The sequence below is a fragment of the Hyla sarda genome, chromosome 2 (assembly GCF_029499605.1).
Source record: "Hyla sarda isolate aHylSar1 chromosome 2, aHylSar1.hap1, whole genome shotgun sequence".
Taxonomy (NCBI): Eukaryota; Metazoa; Chordata; class Amphibia; order Anura; family Hylidae; genus Hyla; species Hyla sarda.
In genome coordinates this window covers 306,877,517-306,896,519 of record NC_079190.1, presented here as the reverse complement: position 1 = coordinate 306,896,519, position 19,003 = coordinate 306,877,517, and the positions used below count along the sequence as shown (strand labels likewise).

Sequence of the window (19,003 nt, the reverse complement as noted above, 5' to 3'; positions counted from 1 at the left end):
TCAGGTCTCAGCCGCATTGCAACCTGGGAAAAATCTGAGACAACATTCATTTTGTATGCTGTTAAAAATAAATATTGGGGTGAAAATCACATAAGAATTGTGAGAAAACCGTCACACACAGGTACAGACACTATGAGGGACATTTATCAATGTTTGCTTATGTATTCTTTTTTTTAGTAATTTTTTCCTTACTTTTTTTTTGCTTATGTGTGACTTATCAACTGGTTTCAGGCTGTTGATAATTTTCTTTCACGTAAGCAATTTTTCCTTTTTTTACTTTGGTAGTAGCTTTTTCTGCTCCATGTTTGAGCTGGAGTAAATTTAGTACATTTTTAACGCTGTTGCGACTTTTTTTTGCGCAGTTGCGACTGTCGCAGTTAATAAATACCTGACTACCCGTAGTCCATTTTAAAATTATTACTACATAATAAATTTTAGGAAAACTTGCTTTTCTCGCTTTCCAGTCAAAATGTTGCACGAAAAATCGCGTAGTCGCAGCTGCGACAATTTTGCGACAATTATAGTAAAGAAAACCTGACTAAACCCGTTGATAAATGTCCATATATATTACTAACTACACTAACTTTACAGCCCCTGTAGCATAGTCGAATAAAAAAAAATTCCTGGAATACCCCTTTAATCCAGTTAATTCAAAATCAGGTACCAGAAAGAAGAATAGAATACAGAACGCTAGCTTCAGAAATACTCTTCTTTCACTGGTGAGGTCTAAAAGCACACTGCAGGTTTATTTAGCCAGCTAAACAGGTGTGGTCACACCAGAATCTGATAGGTGGGCGAGACTTTGCTATGATAGGTCAGTGTGGAGTCTCAGCAACCTAACACAGAAAACAGGAAATTTGAAGAGACAGTTACAATCTAAACTCTTTTTCCTATGTGTTGTCTTATTGTCTCTACCTGTTTTTCTGCATTATCCCTTATTCACAAATTTCTTTACCATCCCCCTCTTGCCTGACTGCTCTCTTTGTGACCTGGGAAACTTCCTACAACAAAATCAACACCTCATTACCAAGGTTTCCCTTTAGTCTGTGCACCCCAGTCTAGCCAGCACCAAACATAATGTGGTTTAGAGAATCCACAAACAAAAAATAAAAACATTTAGAGTGCGTTCCCACCTGGCATATACGCAGCGTATTTCACGCTGCGCAAAATTTGTGGCAGCAGCGGGAAATACGCTGCTTATTCCTCACTCACTATACACACAGGACTTTCCAGTGGCAGCCCTATGCGTGTAGTGCGTTTTGGAGACTGGGCCATGTGTCGTCGTGACTGTAACGCGCGGCTCCACCTCCAAAACTCACTAAACATATAGGGCTGCCGCTGGAAAGTCCTGTGTGTATAGTGAGCGAGGAATACGCAGCGTATTTCCCGCTGCTGCCGCAAATTTTGCACAGCGTGAAATACGCTGCTTATACACCAGGTGGGAACGCACCCTTAACGTTAAATAGTAAGCATTATTACTCCCATACAGTGACATATAGTGGCACATTCCAGCACTAAACAGGAGCTCTAAAGACCATGGTGGGGATTTATCAAAACTTTTGTAGAGGAAGAGTGGTGCAGTTGCCCATGGCAACCAATCAGATAACTTCTTTCATTTTTCACAGGCCTCTTTAAAAATGAAAGAAGCGATCTGATTGCTTGCCATGGGCAACTGCACCACTCTTCCTCTGCACAGTTTCTGATAAGTCTCCCCTCATATACATATTCACAGCACAGTTACATCAAGTGACTCAGAATCAGTGTTTTCTTAAAGGAGTACTCCGGTGGATTTTTTTTTTTTTTTTTAAATCAACTGGTGCCAGAAAGTTAAACAGATTTGTAAATTACTTCTATTAAAAAATCTTAATCTTTCCAGTACTCATTAGCTGCTGAATACTACAGAAGAAATTATTTTCTTTTTGGAAAACAGAGCTCTCTGCTGACATCTCTGTCCATTTTAAGAACTGTCCAGAGTAGGAGAAAATCCCCATAGCAAACATATGCTGCTCTGGACAGTTCCTAAAATGGACAGAGATGTCAGCAGAGAGCACTGTGCTCGTGATGTCAGCAGAGAGTACTGTGTTCCAAAAAGAAAAGAATTTCCTCTGTAGTATTCAGCAGCTAATAAGTACTGTAAGGATTAAGACTTTTTAGTTGAAGTAATTTACAAATCTGTTTAACTTTCTGGCATCAGTTGATTAAAAAAAAAAAGTTTTCCATCGGAGTACCCCTTTAATGTTGTTCACTTTTTCAATCTCCCCAGACCACTATGAAGATTTCTTCCAGCCATGACTCATCTCTGCATTATTTCAGGACAAACATCTTCTCACTATAGCATATTCCTCACCCCTACACAAGCTCCACATCTATATTGCCCTAAATGGTAATAAAGCCCAACACAGTATACGTGCCCTATTTAGCCCCCACACAATAAAAGGGTTCTTTATTTGAGCCCCAAAAAGCAGCAAGGTCCCCTTTCTTTGCAATAAGCCTCCCTCTACAGTCAGCGTGAATCACTGCTATCTCCCTGCAGGAATCTCTAATAGGCCTAAAACCTACAGGAAGAGGTGACAAGATCCATTAACTTTCTGTTCCATCAACAGGAAACTGGTGCATTAATAGGGTACTCTGCCCCTGGGACATTTTATACCATAGGGCATAAGACGTCCAGGGGAGGGGTACCCATTTAAGTCAGTATTCATTAAAAAATTGCATCTTATACTTTTTTTCCCTGGACCTCTCAGATTAAGGATGAGGTTCATGCTAAAAATCTAAAATATATCTCAATTTATTTTCTACTTAGACCGTAAAGAGAGAGAAGATATGGGAGACACTCAGTGCACAGGCAACCCATCTAGTGAAAATTGCTTTATTTCGGGTGAAAATACATTCCACGTGGGATGCCATACCAGCTCAGGTAAATTTGATTAGTCATGTCCCTCTTGTACTTCTGAGGGATCGCCTATGAGTTCCTCCCGTTTCTTCTCACTCTCTTTATGGTCCATTGGCTTCCTTTCAGGGATGTGAGCACCACAAAGAGTAAGTGACATCCATGCATAAGCGCACTACAGACTTTTCATAGTAAAGGAGTGTGGCTAGTGTTCCAAAAAGGTGCTGACACCTTTCTCTATGGACTGTATTTATTTGTATTTTTTTAATCTTGAATCCATAATGATATAAATGTAGGAAGAAGTTGCAGCCATAGAAAGGCCTCCTTACAAAACTGTCAGCCTAGCTGTGCAAACGTTAGCATACTTTCGGTGTCAACTAAATCCGGGTAATATGCACATACTGTATGTTTTTAACAGTATATTGAGTAGCATAAGCCGTTCATTTCTTAGGCCTACTTCACATCGAGCATTTCACAAAAATGTAAAAAATCAGTGTGATCTGCTACACCATGGGCAATATTCTTTATCGGTCAACAATTTAATCATATGTGCCCAGTACTTAAAGGGGTACTCAGGTGGAAAACCTTTTTTTTTTTTTTTTTTTTTTTTTTTTTTTAAATGAACTGGTGCCAGAAAGTTAAACAGATTTGTAAATGACTTCTACTAAAAAAATCTTTACCCTTCCAGTACTTTTTAGCAGCTGTAAGCTACAGAAGAAATTATTTTCTTTTTGAATTTCTTTTTTGTCTTGTCCACAGTGCTCTTCTGACACCTGATGCCCGTATCAGGAACTGTCCAGAGCAGGAGAAAATCCCCATTGCAAACCTATGCTGCTCTGGACAGTTCCTGACACGGACAGAGGTGTCAGCAGAGAGCACTGTGGACAAGACAAAAAAGAAATTCAAAAAGAAAAGATTTTCCTCTGTAACATAAAGCTGCTAAAAAGTACAGGAAGGCTAAAGATTTTTTAATAGAAGTAATTTACAAATCTGTTTAACTTTCTGGCATCAGTTCATAAAAATAAAAAAATAAAAAATAAAAAGGTTTCCACCGGAGTACCCCTTTAAAACATGTATGGAGGTCAGTTTGTTTCTGTAAGATAATAGAACCATACATGCACCAACATTTTCTTTTAATACCTTTTTGGATTTCTTTCCTTTCTTTCCCCTCTTGTTTGTGTTCTTAATGGTTTCCTCAACTTCTTTATCATCAGATTTTGAAGACCCTGCTGAAGAATAATTTTCATATTACAAAATAACTGACTGGGCTTATTAACCCCTTAATGAAGCAGTGATTTTTCATTTTTTTTCATTTTTGTTTTTTCCTCTTCACATTTTAAAATCCATAACTCTTTCAATTTTCTATCTATAGGGGCGAAATTGAAAAAATAAAGCCATTATGCAACTTTTAGGGAGTTTAGTTTCTACACACTGCACTTTACAGTAAAATTATCAAGTTATCTTTATTTTGTATCATTACAATGATACTCAATTTATGTAGGTTTTGTTCTATTTTACTAGTAAAAAAAATAAACTGTGTATACTCGAGTATAAGCCGAGTTTTTCAGTATGATTTTTTGTGCTGAAAACGCCCCCCCCTCGGCTTATACACGAGTGAACCAAAAAAATATATATATACCGGTGGTTGGGTCCGGGCCGTCCATCTTCACTGCAGGGACCGTCCGCATTCCGGTGGGGAGTCGGTCAGGACGCTGCATTGAAGCCACCACGCAGTGACGTCTAAGCGCAGCAGACATGTGATGTCAGGGGCATCCCTGCAAACGGATGTCTGCTGCGCACGGATGTCCCTGCGCGGCGGCGTCACTAGTCCGGGGATGGCCCGGAGCGGAGAAGAGGGCCTCCCGATGGAGATGGACGGCCCAGACCGGCTCACCCTCCCCCCCCCCCCGGAATGTGGACAGTCCCTGCAGTGAAGAAGGACGGCCCGATACACCCTCCCCAGATAGTCCCTGCAGCTACTAGAGCAACAACTGTAGAGGTGAGAAGACAACAAAAGGGGGTCTGCATGATGACGGGGGATATGGACAGGGGGTGATATGGACAGGGGGGGTCTGGATGATGACAGGGGAGGGGATGATGACGGAGAGGGGGAAAGATGGATGATGACGGGGGGGATGATGTATTTCCCACCCTAGGCTTATACTCGAGTCAATACGTTTTCCTAGATTTTTGGGGTGAAATTAGGGGCCTCGGCTTATATTCGGGTCAGCATATACTCGAAAATAAGTATGCTTAAAATTGTCTTCTGACAATTTATTTTACTGTATACAGGGCTAATTTTTTAGCGCCGTGATCTGTAGTTTTTATTGGTACTATTTTTATTTTTATAGGACTTTTTAATTGCTTTTTATTCCTTTTTTGGTATATGTGACCAAAATATGCAATTCTGGACTTTGCTATTTACTTTAAATGTACGCCATTGACCATGCGGTTTAAGCAACATTATATTTTACTGGTTCACCCTATTCTGATCGCACTTTTTTTTTTCACATCTTTTTTTTAGTCCCCATAGGACCATTGATCAGTGGTATCTGTGCTCTGCTGCTCTAGCCTGTCAAAGCAGTCTGAAGCAGCAGAGCTGTCATCAAAAGGCATAAAGGCAGTTAGGGACCCTTTGGCTGTCTAAGCAACTGCTCAACCAGGAAATACAGAGCTTAACTGACATGGGAAGACAAAATTCAAAGCAACAAAACAAATGTTTTTCCCTTGGTTCTAGAGCTAGGGCAGAGAGGCAAGCAATGCTATATGCTTCTGCAGCATGTTTTACCTCATGTTGCAATACCCCTTTAACCTCTTCCCTCTTGGGCCATTTTTCATTTTTGCACTTATGATTTTTAGAAGGTGAGGAGGAAAAAACTAAACACTTTCATTATTCCACCTACAGACCCATATGAGGGCTTATTTTTTATGCCACCAATTTTACATTGTAATACCATTAATCATTTCACCACAAAATGTACGGTGAAACCAGAAAAAATTATATTGGTGGGACAAGACTGAAAAAAAAAAAAAAAACGCCATTTTCTAAATTGGGGGGGGGGGGGGGGGGGGGGGGGGGGTTGTGCTTCCATTTCTACACAGTGCATTTTTCAGTACAAAGGAAACCTTATCTTTATTTTGTAGGTCCATACGGTTCCAGGGATACCCAATTTATGCAAATTTTTTTTCCATATATATGGATGTATGAGGGCAAATTTTTTGCGTCATGATGTGAAGTTTTTATCTGGATAATTTTTATTTTGATGGCACCTTTTGATTGCGTTTTTATAATTTTTTTTCTAGTATATGAAGTGACCAAAAATACGCATTTCTGGACTTTGGAATTTTTTTTTTACGCTTGCGCCTTTGACCAAGCGGTTTAATTAACATTATATTTTAATTGTTCGGACATTTACGTACATGGCAATACTACACGTTTAGGTTTTACTTATTTATTTAAACTTATTAGGGAAGGGGGTTACTGCATATTTTTTTTTTTTTTTACACTTTAAGTCCCTATAGGGGACTATAACATGCAATCTTTAGATTGCATACACTGATCAATGCTTCTCCATAGCTTCAGCCTTGCAAAGCTGAACGCAAGGCTGGAGCACAGATCAAACACCTTCCCCCCCCCCCCCCATTCTCTCAGCTAATTGGGATGCCGCGGTTTCGCCGCAGCATTCCCGATCAGCTCACTGAGCTAGGAATTAACCACTTTTAGACGCCACAATCAACTTTGATTGTGGCGTCTAAAGGGTTAATGCTGGACATCAGCCTGATCGGCGATCTCGGACATTAGCAGTAGGAACTGCCGAGCGTGCATCATACATATACGTCCATTTGCGGGAAAGGGTTAATTCTAACTTTGTGGACACTATAAAGTTGTACATATACAAGTATTGATAATGTTTCACTTAACAGCACATATAAAGACAACAAGACATTTAGAATATGCAGCAGTTAGAATTTTAGTGTAAATGCACAGGACACCAAGGACAACTTTCTTCCCCTCAACTAACCCCGCAGCCACCACTGAACTTTTCCCCCTACCCTGACCAATTGCTTGAACCCTGCTATATGTCTATGTGACAAAGACGGTAGCATAAACTTGCATTTTGCAGCTGTTTCAGCCATGTGGCAGGGTGGTAGAGACAGGGGAGGGAGAGAATGTATAAGTAAACACTTCACCTGGCTCTTTGGGGTCTAAACACTATCTATGTTTTTTATGACATATTAAAAAAATTTTGTTGCACAGCGCCCATTTTACTTAATACCTTTTTTCTTCTCTTTTACATCCTTAGGTGTTTCGCTTTTAGACTGAAACATATTAGCTGCCTTTTTCTTTGTTGATTTTATAGGCTTTGAACTGGAGTCCGATTCTTTGTCTGTACTTTCTGTTGCTTGATAAGATAAAAAATAAAACAGTAATCAGAAACTCAGACAAAAAACAGCTAAAATATTTGTCATGCTTTTATGCTCATGCAGTTTGATATCATTTAAAGGATATGTAGAGTTGTTTTTGGTATTGCTCTAAATTATTTAAAATAAAGCTAAGCTAAATAAAGCAAAATTAAGCAAAAAATCTCAGAAATCAGTGGCAGAGTTAGCTGTTTTACTGGACATGGTCTTGTAGGCATTTGCAACTACAAACTGCTGGAAAGTAAAGCATATGTCACCATTGTCACGATGCCGGCTGGCAGGTAGTGGACCCTCTGTGCCAGAGAGGGATGGCGTGGACCGTGCTAGTGGACCGGTTCTAAGCCACTACTGGTTTTCACCAGAGCCCGCCGCAAAGCGGGATGGTCTTGCTGCGGCGGTAGTGACCAGGTCGTATCCACTAGCAACGGCTCACCTCTCTGGCTGCTGAAGATAGGCGCGGTACAAGGGAGTAGGCAGAAGCAAGGTCGGACGTAGCAGAAGGTCGGGGCAGGCAGCAAGGATCGTAGTCAGGGGCAACGGCAGAAGGTCTGGAAACACAGGCAAGGAACACACAAGGAACGCTTTCACTGGCACTAAGGCAACAAGATCCGGCGAGGGAGTGAAGGGGAAGTGAGGTGATATAGGGAAGTGCACAGGTGTAAACACTAATTGGAACCACTGCGCCAATCAGCGGCGCAGTGGCCCTTTAAATCGCAGAGACCCGGCGCGCGCGCGCCCTAGGGAGCGGGGCCGCGCGCGCCGGGAGAGAACAGACGGGGAGCGGGTCAGGTAGGGGAGCCGGGGTGCGCATCGCGAGCGGGCGCTACCCGCATCGCGAATCGCATCCCGGCTGGCAGCAGGATCGCAGCGCCCCGGGTCAGAGGACGTGACCGGAGCGCTGCAGCGGAGGGAGTGAAGCGAGCGCTCCGGGGAGGAGCGGGGACCCGGAGCGCTCGGCGTAACAGTACCCCCCCCCTTGGGTCTCCCCCTCTTCTTGGAGCCTGAGAACCTGAGGAGCAGACTTTTGTCAAGAATGTTGTCCTCAGGTTCCCAGGATCTCTCTTCAGGACCACAACCCTCCCAGTCTACCAAAAAAAAATTTTTCCCTCTGACCTTTTTGGCAGCCAAAATTTCCTTGACCGAGAAGACGTCCGAGGAGCCGGAAACAGGAGTGGGAGGAACAGATTTGGGAGAAAAACGGTTGAGGATGAGTGGTTTGAGAAGAGAGACGTGAAAGGCATTAGGGATACGAAGAGAAGGAGGAAGAAGAAGTTTATAAGAGACAGGATTAATTTGACACAAAACTTTGAAAGGACCAAGATAGCGTGGTCCCAACTTGTAGCTAGGGACACGGAAGCGGACATATTTAGCGGAGAGCCATACCTTGTCTCCAGGGGAAAAAACGGGGGGAGCTCTTCTCTTCTTATCCGCGAACCTCTTCATGCGTGAAGAAGCCTGTAAGAGAGAATTTTGGGTCTCTCTCCATATAATGGAAAGGTCACGAGAAATTTCATCCACAGCGGGCAGACCAGAGGGCAAGGGGGTAGGGAGGGGGGGAAGAGGGTGACGGCCGTACACCACGAAAAACGGGGATTTGGAGGAAGATTCAGAGACCCTGAAGTTATACGAGAATTCGGCCCATGGAAGGAGATCTGCCCAGTCATCCTGGCGGGAGGAAACAAAATGTCGCAAATAATCACCCAGGATCTGGTTAATTCTTTCTACTTGTCCATTGGACTGGGGATGATATGCAGAGGAAAAATTTAATTTAATCTTGAGTTGTTTACAGAGAGCTCTCCAGAATTTAGACACGAATTGGACCCCTCTATCCGAGACAATCTGCGTAGGCAACCCGTGAAGACGAAAAATGTGTACAAAAAATTGTTTAGCCAACTGAGGCGCAGAAGGAAGACCAGGAAGAGGGATGAAATGTGCCATTTTGGAGAATCGATCAACGACCACCCAAATAACGGTGTTGCCACGGGAAGGGGGTAAATCAGTAATAAAATCCATACCAATCAGAGACCAAGGCTGTTCGGGGACAGGCAGAGGATGAAGAAAACCAGCGGGCTTCTGGCGAGGAGTCTTATCCCGGGCACAGATAGTGCAGGCTCGCACAAAGTCCCCAACATCCGTCTCCAGAGTCGGCCACCAATAGAAGCGGGAGATGAGTTGCACAGATTTCTTGATGCCCGCATGACCTGCGAGATGGGAGGAGTGACCCCATTTGAGGATTCCGAGGCGTTGGCGTGGAGAAACAAAGGTCTTTCCTGGAGGAGTCTGCCTGATGGAGGCAGGAGAAGTGGAGATCAGGCAGTCAGGTGGAATGATGTGTTGCGGAGGGAGATCAACTTCTGAGGCATCCGAGGAACGAGAGAGAGCATCGGCCCTAATGTTCTTATCGGCAGGACGAAAGTGAATCTCAAAATTAAATCGGGCAAAGAACAGAGACCACCGGGCCTGGCGAGGATTCAGCCGTTGGGCCGACTGGAGGTAGGAGAGGTTCTTGTGGTCGGTGTAGATAATAACAGGAAATCTTGATCCCTCCAGCAGATGCCTCCATTCCTCAAGTGCTAATTTAATGGCTAGAAGCTCTCGATCCCCGATGGAGTAGTTCCTCTCCGCTGGAGAGAAGGTCCTAGAGAAAAAACCACAAGTGACAGCATGCCCGGAAGAATTTTTTTGTAGAAGAACAGCTCCAGCTCCTACTGAGGAGGCATCAACCTCCAATAGGAAGGGTTTGGAAGGGTCAGGTCTGGAGAGCACGGGAGCCGAAGAAAAGGCAGACTTGAGTCGTTTAAAGGAGTCTTCTGCTTGAGGAGGCCAGGACTTGGGATCAGCATTTTTTTTGGTTAAAGCCACGATAGGAGCCACAATGGTAGAAAAATGTGGAATAAATTGCCTGTAATAATTGGCGAACCCCAAAAAGCGTTGGATAGCACGGAGTCCGGAGGGGCGTGGCCAATTTAAGACGGCAGAGAGTTTGTCTGGATCCATCTGTAGTCCCTGGCCAGAGACCAAATATCCTAGAAAAGGAAGAGATTGGCATTCAAACAGACATTTCTCAATTTTGGCATAGAGTTGGTTGTCACGAAGTCTCTGAAGAACCATACGGACATGCTGGCGGTGTTCTTCTAGATTGGCAGAAAAAATTAGGATATCGTCCAGATATACCACAACACAGGAGTATAACAGATCACGAAAAATTTCATTGACAAAGTCTTGGAAGACGGCAGGGGCATTGCACAGTCCAAAGGGCATGACCAGATACTCAAAGTGTCCATCTCTGGTGTTAAATGCCGTTTTCCACTCGTCCCCCTCTCTGATGCGGATGAGGTTATAGGCGCCTCTTAAGTCCAATTTAGTGAAGATGTGGGCACCTTGGAGGCGATCAAAGAGTTCAGAGATGAGGGGTAAGGGGTAGCGGTTCTTAACCGTGATTTTATTAAGACCGCGGTAGTCAATGCAAGGACGTAGGGAGCCATCTTTTTTGGACACAAAGAAAAATCCGGCTCCGGCAGGAGAGGAGGATTTACGGATAAAGCCCCTTTTTAGATTCTCCTGGACGTATTCGGACATGGCAAGAGTCTCTGGGGCAGAGAGAGGATAAATTCTGCCCCGGGGTGGAGTAGTACCCGGGAGGAGGTCGATAGGGCAATCATAAGGCCTGTGAGGAGGTAGAGTCTCAGCTTGCTTTTTGCAGAAAACATCCGCGAAGTCCATATAGGCCTTAGGGAGACCGGTTACTGGAGGAACCACAGAGTTACGGCAAGGGTTACTGGGAACCGGTTTTAGACAGTTCTTGGAACAAGAGGACCCCCAACTCTTGATCTCCCCAGTGGACCAATCCAGGGTTGGGGAATGAAGTTGAAGCCAGGGAAGTCCAAGGAGAATCTCCGAGGTGCAATTGGGGAGGACCAAAAGTTCAATCCTCTCATGATGAGATCCGATGCTCATAAGAAGGGGCTCCGTGCGGAAACGTATGGTACAGTCCAATCTTTCATTATTTACACAATTGATGTAGAGGGGTCTGGCGAGACTGGTCACTGGGATGTTGAACCTGTTGACGAGAGAGGCCAAAATAAAATTTCCTGCAGATCCAGAGTCCAAGAAGGCCACTGTAGAGAAGGAGAAGGCAGAGGCAGACATCCGCACAGGCACAGTAAGACGTGGAGAAGCAGAGTAGACATCAAGGACTGTCTCACCTTTGTGCGGAGTCAGCGTACGTCTTTCCAGGCGGGGAGGACGGATAGGACAATCCCTCAGGAAGTGTTCGGTACTAGCACAGTACAGGCAGAGGTTCTCCATACGGCGTCGTGTCCTCTCTTGAGGTGTCAGGCGAGACCGGTCGACCTGCATAGCCTCCACGGCGGGAGGCACAGGAACAGATTGCAGGGGACCAGAGGAGAGAGGAGCCGAGGAGACGAAACGCCTCGTGCGAACAGAGTCCATATCTTGGCGGAGTTCCTGACGCCTTTCAGAAAAACGCATGTCAATGCGAGTGGCTAGGTGAATAAGTTCATGTAGATTAGCAGGAATTTCTCGTGCGGCCAGAACATCTTTAATGTTGCTGGATAGGCCTTTTTTGAAGGTCGCGCAGAGGGCCTCATTATTCCAGGACAGTTCTGAAGCAAGTGTACGGAATTGTACGGCATACTCGCCAACGGAAGAATTACCCTGGACCAGGTTCAACAGGGCAGTCTCAGCAGAAGAGGCTCGGGCAGGTTCCTCAAAGACACTTCGGATTTCCGAGAAGAAGGAGTGTACAGAGGCAGTGACGGGGTCATTGCGGTCCCAGAGCGGTGTGGCCCATGACAGGGCTTTTCCGGACAGAAGACTGACTACGAAAGCCACCTTAGACCTTTCAGTGGGAAACAGGTCCGACATCATCTCCAGATGCAGGGAACATTGGGAAAGAAAGCCACGGCAAAACTTAGAGTCCCCATCAAATTTATCCGGCAAGGATAAACGTATCCCAGGAGCGGCCACTCGCTGCGGAGGAGGTGCAGGAGCTGGCGGAGGAGATGACTGCTGAAGCTGTGGTAGCAACTGTTGTAGCATAACGGTCAGTTGAGACAGCTGTTGGCCTTGTTGCGCTATCTGTTGTGACTGCTGGGCGACCACCGTGGTGAGGTCAGCGACAACTGGCAGAGGAACTTCAGCGGGATCCATGGCCGGATCTACTGTCACGATGCCGGCTGGCAGGTAGTGGACCCTCTGTGCCAGAGAGGGATGGCGTGGACCGTGCTAGTGGACCGGTTCTAAGCCACTACTGGTTTTCACCAGAGCCCGCCGCAAAGCGGGATGGTCTTGCTGCGGCGGTAGTGACCAGGTCGTATCCACTAGCAACGGCTCACCTCTCTGGCTGCTGAAGATAGGCGCGGTACAAGGGAGTAGGCAGAAGCAAGGTCGGACGTAGCAGAAGGTCGGGGCAGGCAGCAAGGATCGTAGTCAGGGGCAACGGCAGAAGGTCTGGAAACACAGGCAAGGAACACACAAGGAACGCTTTCACTGGCACTAAGGCAACAAGATCCGGCGAGGGAGTGAAGGGGAAGTGAGGTGATATAGGGAAGTGCACAGGTGTAAACACTAATTGGAACCACTGCGCCAATCAGCGGCGCAGTGGCCCTTTAAATCGCAGAGACCCGGCGCGCGCGCGCCCTAGGGAGCGGGGCCGCGCGCGCCGGGAGAGAACAGACGGGGAGCGGGTCAGGTAGGGGAGCCGGGGTGCGCATCGCGAGCGGGCGCTACCCGCATCGCGAATCGCATCCCGGCTGGCAGCAGGATCGCAGCGCCCCGGGTCAGAGGACGTGACCGGAGCGCTGCAGCGGAGGGAGTGAAGCGAGCGCTCCGGGGAGGAGCGGGGACCCGGAGCGCTCGGCGTAACAACCATCACATTCACCAAACCCTTTCTAAAAATGATAAAAGGAGAACTCCAGGAAAAAGTTACTTATACCCTATCCACAAGATAGGGGAAAAGTAGCTGACCGCAGGGGGTCTGACCGATGGGACCCCCTGCGCTCTCTCCAACAGGACCCCGGCTCTTTCAGTGAGAAGTACTGGACATGCGCTACATTCATTTCTATGGAACCACCCATGATGTCAAAGTGCTGTACTCGGGTCTTTTCAGCGTTCTTCAAAAATCTATCCAGCTATTCTGCAAGTGATCCCCCGTACAATGGAAAGTCAAGCCCTGCAGAGAAAGAAATTGGACCTTATGAGAACCCTAGCCAGTGCAGTGCCATATATTATGTTTTGCCATGGAATGTGTTACATGACTCAGCCCTTTCCAGTGCTGGACTAAGACAGCTCCATTGGCTGACACACATACACCAGCACCTACCATTGGCTCCTGGGGGGGGGTCGCGTGTCACGTGACCACAAATATGCTGTCTAAAACACTGTTCCCTTCAGTGTGAGTTTGGCTACCACAGCAAGAGGATGTCTCTTGCTGTGATAGCCAAAGTGCTGCGGCTGCAAGGTTATTCGCGCTGCAGCTGTAATGTAATTGATTCCCTGCCATGGGGACCGTGCTCCCACGGGGGGATCTCAGGACTGTGGCTGATATTACATTCATTCCCAGCTATGGGGACTGTGCTCCCACAGGGGGATATATAGGACTGATCCGTGTATAACACAGTTGTAAAGAAGATATTCTCACTCTAAATTTTAGTAAGCACTGATGAAGCAGTGAGATAATAATAAAACGTCACTTTTATTTATCCATTTTTAAAAAACGTATTGACGAAAAAATTGGAAAAATGTATAAATTCACACAAAGCAATCAAAATATGGTGAATCACAAAAGATGTGCATAAGAAATGTCTTTAAGACACGATAAAAGTTCAGCCGCCAACTGCTGTAAGTAGTAGCACCCTGATTATGATTTAACCATATCCCGCTGGGCACACCTATAGCGTGGGCAGGAGAGGGATACCTTAGGTGTAGATTCCACTTTAGCAGTCATATATTATTCCACATCAAAGTACATAGATATATCCATAAAAAGGACACAGTCACTTGCAACTGCTGAGAATAGTACAATGCCGACCTGCAAGGTGTCTTGTGCTCGTGTTACATAGTTACATAGTTAGTACGGTCGAAAAAAGACATATGTCCATCAAGTTCAACCAGGGAATTAAGGGGTAGGGGTGTGGCGCGATATTGGGGGAGGGATTTTATATTTCTTCATAAGCATTAATGTTATTTTGTTCTATGAATGTATCTAATCCTGTTTTAAAGCTGTTAATTGTTCCTGCTGTGACCAGTTCCTGAGGTAGACCGTTCCATAAATTCACAGTCCTCACGGTAAAGAAGGCGTGTCGCCCCTTGAGACTAAACTTTTTCTTCTCCAGACGGAGGGAGTGCCCCCTCGTCCTTTGGGGGGGTTTAACCTGGAACAGTTTTTCTCCATATTTTTTGTATGGGCCATTAATATACTTATATACGTTTATCATATCCCCCCTTAAACGTCTCTTCTCAACACTAAACAATTGTAACTCCTTTAATCGCTCCTCATAGCTAAGATGTTCCATGCCCCAAAGATGTTCCATGCCCCAATTATATTTTGTGCAGCAAGATGTCAGACTGTAATAGGAAAAGGAGTACTATTCTTTACTGGTTATGCTTCCCTTACATGCAAAATCGCACCATTAGAATAGGTGTCTAGGAGCACAGATTATTAGTTGAGTATCGTTGTAAAGCACCTCCCCACAGCCAGATCCGTAGCTTACCTGAAGAAATTACACAGGTGTAGTTAGAATGAGAGTGTCGTGCTGTTGGAGGAGGATCCGGGGTGTGTTTAAAACTTTGACCGCGAATGTAGTTTAACATACGGCCGCCATCAGAGCTGTATGCGGCATCTCACGACAGAGAGCTTAAATATTTTCTTCTAAAGAATCTAAATGCTGTATAAATAACAATTCCTCAATTCCTCAATGAGACTAACAGCAAGAAACGTGTTGAATCCGCAACAGAATTTACATTATCTACAACCAACTGCATGGACTGTATGACTACAGAATTGATGTCTAAAAACAAAGCACCTTAATACGCTGAGCACACCGGCAGGATTCAATACGGACCTCTGAACCACCGTGAGGACTGCAATCCACCCGGAGGAAACACTGCTCGTAATGAGCCAGAGGACACATCCGTACGAAGCAAGCTCGGGATACCAGGTTCAATTTTCCTTTTTTATACATCCTATCACTGCCTGAGATAGACTGTTACTTTGAATATGACCTTCCGCTGCTAAAAAATTACCTAGGTGTGAGCTGTGATACACTGCGGTACCGGACTGTGTGAACACGAGCACAAGACACCTTGCAGGTCGGCATTGTACTATTCTCAGCAGTTGCAAGTGACTGTGTCCTTTTTATGGATATATCTATGTACCTTGGTGCGGAATAATATATGACTGCTAAAGTGGAATCTACACCTAAGGTATCCTTCTCCTGCACACGCTATAGGTGTGCCCAGCGGGATATGGTTAAATCATAATCAGGGTGCTACTACTTACAGCAGTTGGCGGCTGAACTTTATCTTAAAGACATTTTTTTGTGCACATCTTTTGTGATTCACCATATTTTGATTACTTTGTGTGAATTTATACATTTTTCCAATTTTTTTCGTCAATACGTTTTAAAAAAATGGAGAAATAAAAGTTTTATTATTATTTCACTGCTTCATCAGTGCTTACTCCCACAGGGGGATCTTTTGCAGTGTCTCATGTGTTTGAGACAGCATATTTGTGGTCATGTGCGCACACACACACACACACCCCTAGGAACCAATGGTAGGTGGCGGGTGTGCGCATGTAAGCCAATGGAGCTGTCTTAGTCCAGCACTGGAAAGTGCTGAGTCATGTAACATATTCCATGGCAAAACACAAAATATGGCACTACACCGGCCTGGAGAATCATCAGTCTCTTATCTCAAGTCAGTATTATTAATTAAGTGGGTGAAAAGCACCATAAGTCCCAGCAAGGCAACAGGGCTCCTAATGGGTTACCCTGCATTCCTTCCACTCTGCTCCATACTGCCTGCGTGTAATACCATCTGCACCCTGTTCAGTAAAAGGCAGTTATCCGCAACCCGATGTCGGTGTGTTTCTGGCTCAAGAGAACCTGTATCCACCTCAGACCATATATAGGCTAACGGTGCCCTGGCATCACAAAGTAATTTCTTGCACCCCCATGTCACCACAACTTTTGGCATCACAAACAGGATTCGGGTGTCTGCCTAAAGCCCCCCCAGTCTGAACTGTACCTCACAAAGTGCTCGAGCGTGCAACAGATGCAACAGATGTTACTATGTAATGTGGTAGGTCTAAGAGAAGCATAGCCTCTGGATTGGTGAATCTTATGAGGCCAACAAGAAGTTATATAAGTCAGAGCGTGGCGTCCAGAGAGACAGTAGCCTCATAACCCTTGACAAAGCTGATTTGTCATCAAAACGTCGGGTAGGCTAGCAGTTCATGTTTTAATCCAGTGGCATAGTGGCACACAATAGTGGGGAGTTAGTGCTGTCACCTGCTGTGTGCAGTGCAGAGCGCACAATACAAGTGTGAATAGAATAGACTGTACATTCCACCCAGATAGGAGAGGCTATCCTTCTCCTAGACCAACCACATTGACAGATTTGTTTGTGGAGGGTATAAGATTTTAAACAAGATTTAATAAACATTACTATTTTATGGGGGGGGGGGTTTCTAGTAAGGATTTCCCCGCCAGGGGCTCACCCCTTAAAGGTTTGTTTACAAATGAAGAAAGTCCCAGCCCTGTAGGAGTTAACCGTTGCCCGCGATCTCCCACGCGCATGAAGATCCAAACTCCGCCTATCGCCCACCTTGGGGAGCAACGCCTTCTCCCAAGCAGCAAGGAGGAAACAAAGTGCCGCCCTGTGTTGCACAGGGGAAGATTTTATTTTATGAGCCGGACACTACAGGTAGTCTGCTGGGTGCCAACATCTTTAAAATGCCGCGGCTGCCGCCCTTCTCACCAGGACTGTCCTGCTGCAAGAAACATCAAGTGAGTGTCAGCAATCATCGGCCCTGTGCTGCACAAAGCCCCAGGTGCTCAGATCTGCCACCAGAACCCACAAAACAGAGAAGGAGTGCCATCTAAGCTGCTGCAGCACCTCTGCAAGTTTCTTAAGAGTCCATATACCATCTTTTCCTTAAAGCAACAGTGTGTCTGACCCAAGTACCAGCGGGTTACAGGGCTCCAGTGCGACCCCACCACCAGAGGCGAGTGCATCATCTGCTCCAGCGACCAACACCGCATCTCCAACTGCTGCCAGCATCCCAGATGTTCCAGCTGTTCCAGTCCCTTTAGCAGCTGCCCCTACACCGGTCTTCAAGGGAACCCCATGCTCTCCACCTACAGCGGAGACCTCTTCCCCCTGCGGGACTTTGAAGAGAAGTTCCAGAACCTCTCAGAATTCTCAATTTTCCTTCTAGCCAACAGGTGCTGATGGGACAGCTCCAGGGACCAGCGCTAGATTAAGTCCGTACCTGGCCTGCAGAGAACAAGGCAACAGTCGACCAGATCTTCAAAGGACTCCGCCAGGTGTTTGAAACACGAGCACCATCTGAGGTATGCCTGCAATTCTACGAACGGTGACAGAAGCCAAGTGAGAGCCTGAGGACATATACTGTAGTACTCCAAAATGAATTTGACACTGTCCAGAAATTAGATGGGATACCTACACCCCCCCTCCACCCCTGATAGAGGGAACAAAGTTTTGATGGACAGATTCATAGACGGCGTATATGCCAAGTGGGACAAGGCCCAATTAAAAATGCATGTTGTATAGAACCCTGGTATCTCATTACCCTTATTCAGAGACTGAGTAGAGACTGAGTCAGCGGATACCACTACTACCTCTATTCCAAGTCAGGAGCCTCTTGGGGCCACTGCTACACCTACTCCTATTTCACCTCCCACTTCACTCCCTGCCTCCGCGGTACAAGCTGTCAGTTCTATCATTGAGTTCCAACATCAGCTGCTAAAGTGCCTCGGCCTACTCCTGGCATTGAGGAGGTTTGGCTGTCCCAACGGGCACCAACTAAAGTGCCTCGGCCTACTCTTGAGGAAGTTTGGCCAGCCCATCAGGCACCTACAGTTTGTCCCCCAGTGGTGCAAGCCGCTGCGGTGCAGATGGTGGTTACCATAAGCCCCACCACCTCACATTCCAGTTTAAGCAAGGTGTCGTGGAACATCAATGTAAATCCATCAATAAGAGATTGAGTCGGCACTGCCTATCAGCGTGGTGTCCGTATCGCGGAAAGATCAGTCCCAAAGGTATACACCGGTGCACTAGTCTCCAGTATGGGGTGCTCTAGTAGATATAGTCAAGCAGAACAATCGAAGCAAAGAAGAAGTCAAAGGCACTCACCATAAAAACTGGATATTCTTTATTGCATCTTCAATGGAGGTGCGATCAGGTCAGGTGCTCCAGCGGTCGGCTGGGGGCGTGTCTGGAAATGTTTTTGTGCAAAGTGACGCACTTCCTCAGCCAACGCTGGACACCTTGCTACCTGTCCGTGCTTAAATACATTAACAGGTGAGTTGCCACAGCAACTAAAACAACACTAATGTGAGTTAAAAACAATGTAAATTATTACAAAAACATTACAAAAATGGGCTGAGATCATGGCGGTCATTCAAACCGAGTGGCCCGAGGGCG

The 19,003-nt window shown here is 45.8% G+C and overlaps 1 protein-coding gene across 3 annotated transcripts in view; it reads right to left on the bottom strand.

The window, feature by feature from the left end:
- Positions 1–19,003, bottom strand: part of LOC130356318 (tubby-related protein 1-like) — a 218,649-nt gene that overhangs the window by 47,560 nt on the left and 152,086 nt on the right. The window contains exons 6-7 of one of the 3 annotated variants that reach the window (XM_056557640.1): positions 7,168–7,293; positions 4,031–4,119 (exon numbers count right to left, since the gene is read on the bottom strand). In XM_056557640.1, coding sequence (XP_056413615.1) covers positions 4,031–4,119; positions 7,168–7,293 — 215 coding nt within the window. The remainder of the gene's footprint in view (positions 1–4,030; positions 4,120–7,167; positions 7,294–19,003) is intronic. The other 2 variants (XM_056557641.1, XM_056557642.1) reach the window with 2 other exon arrangements.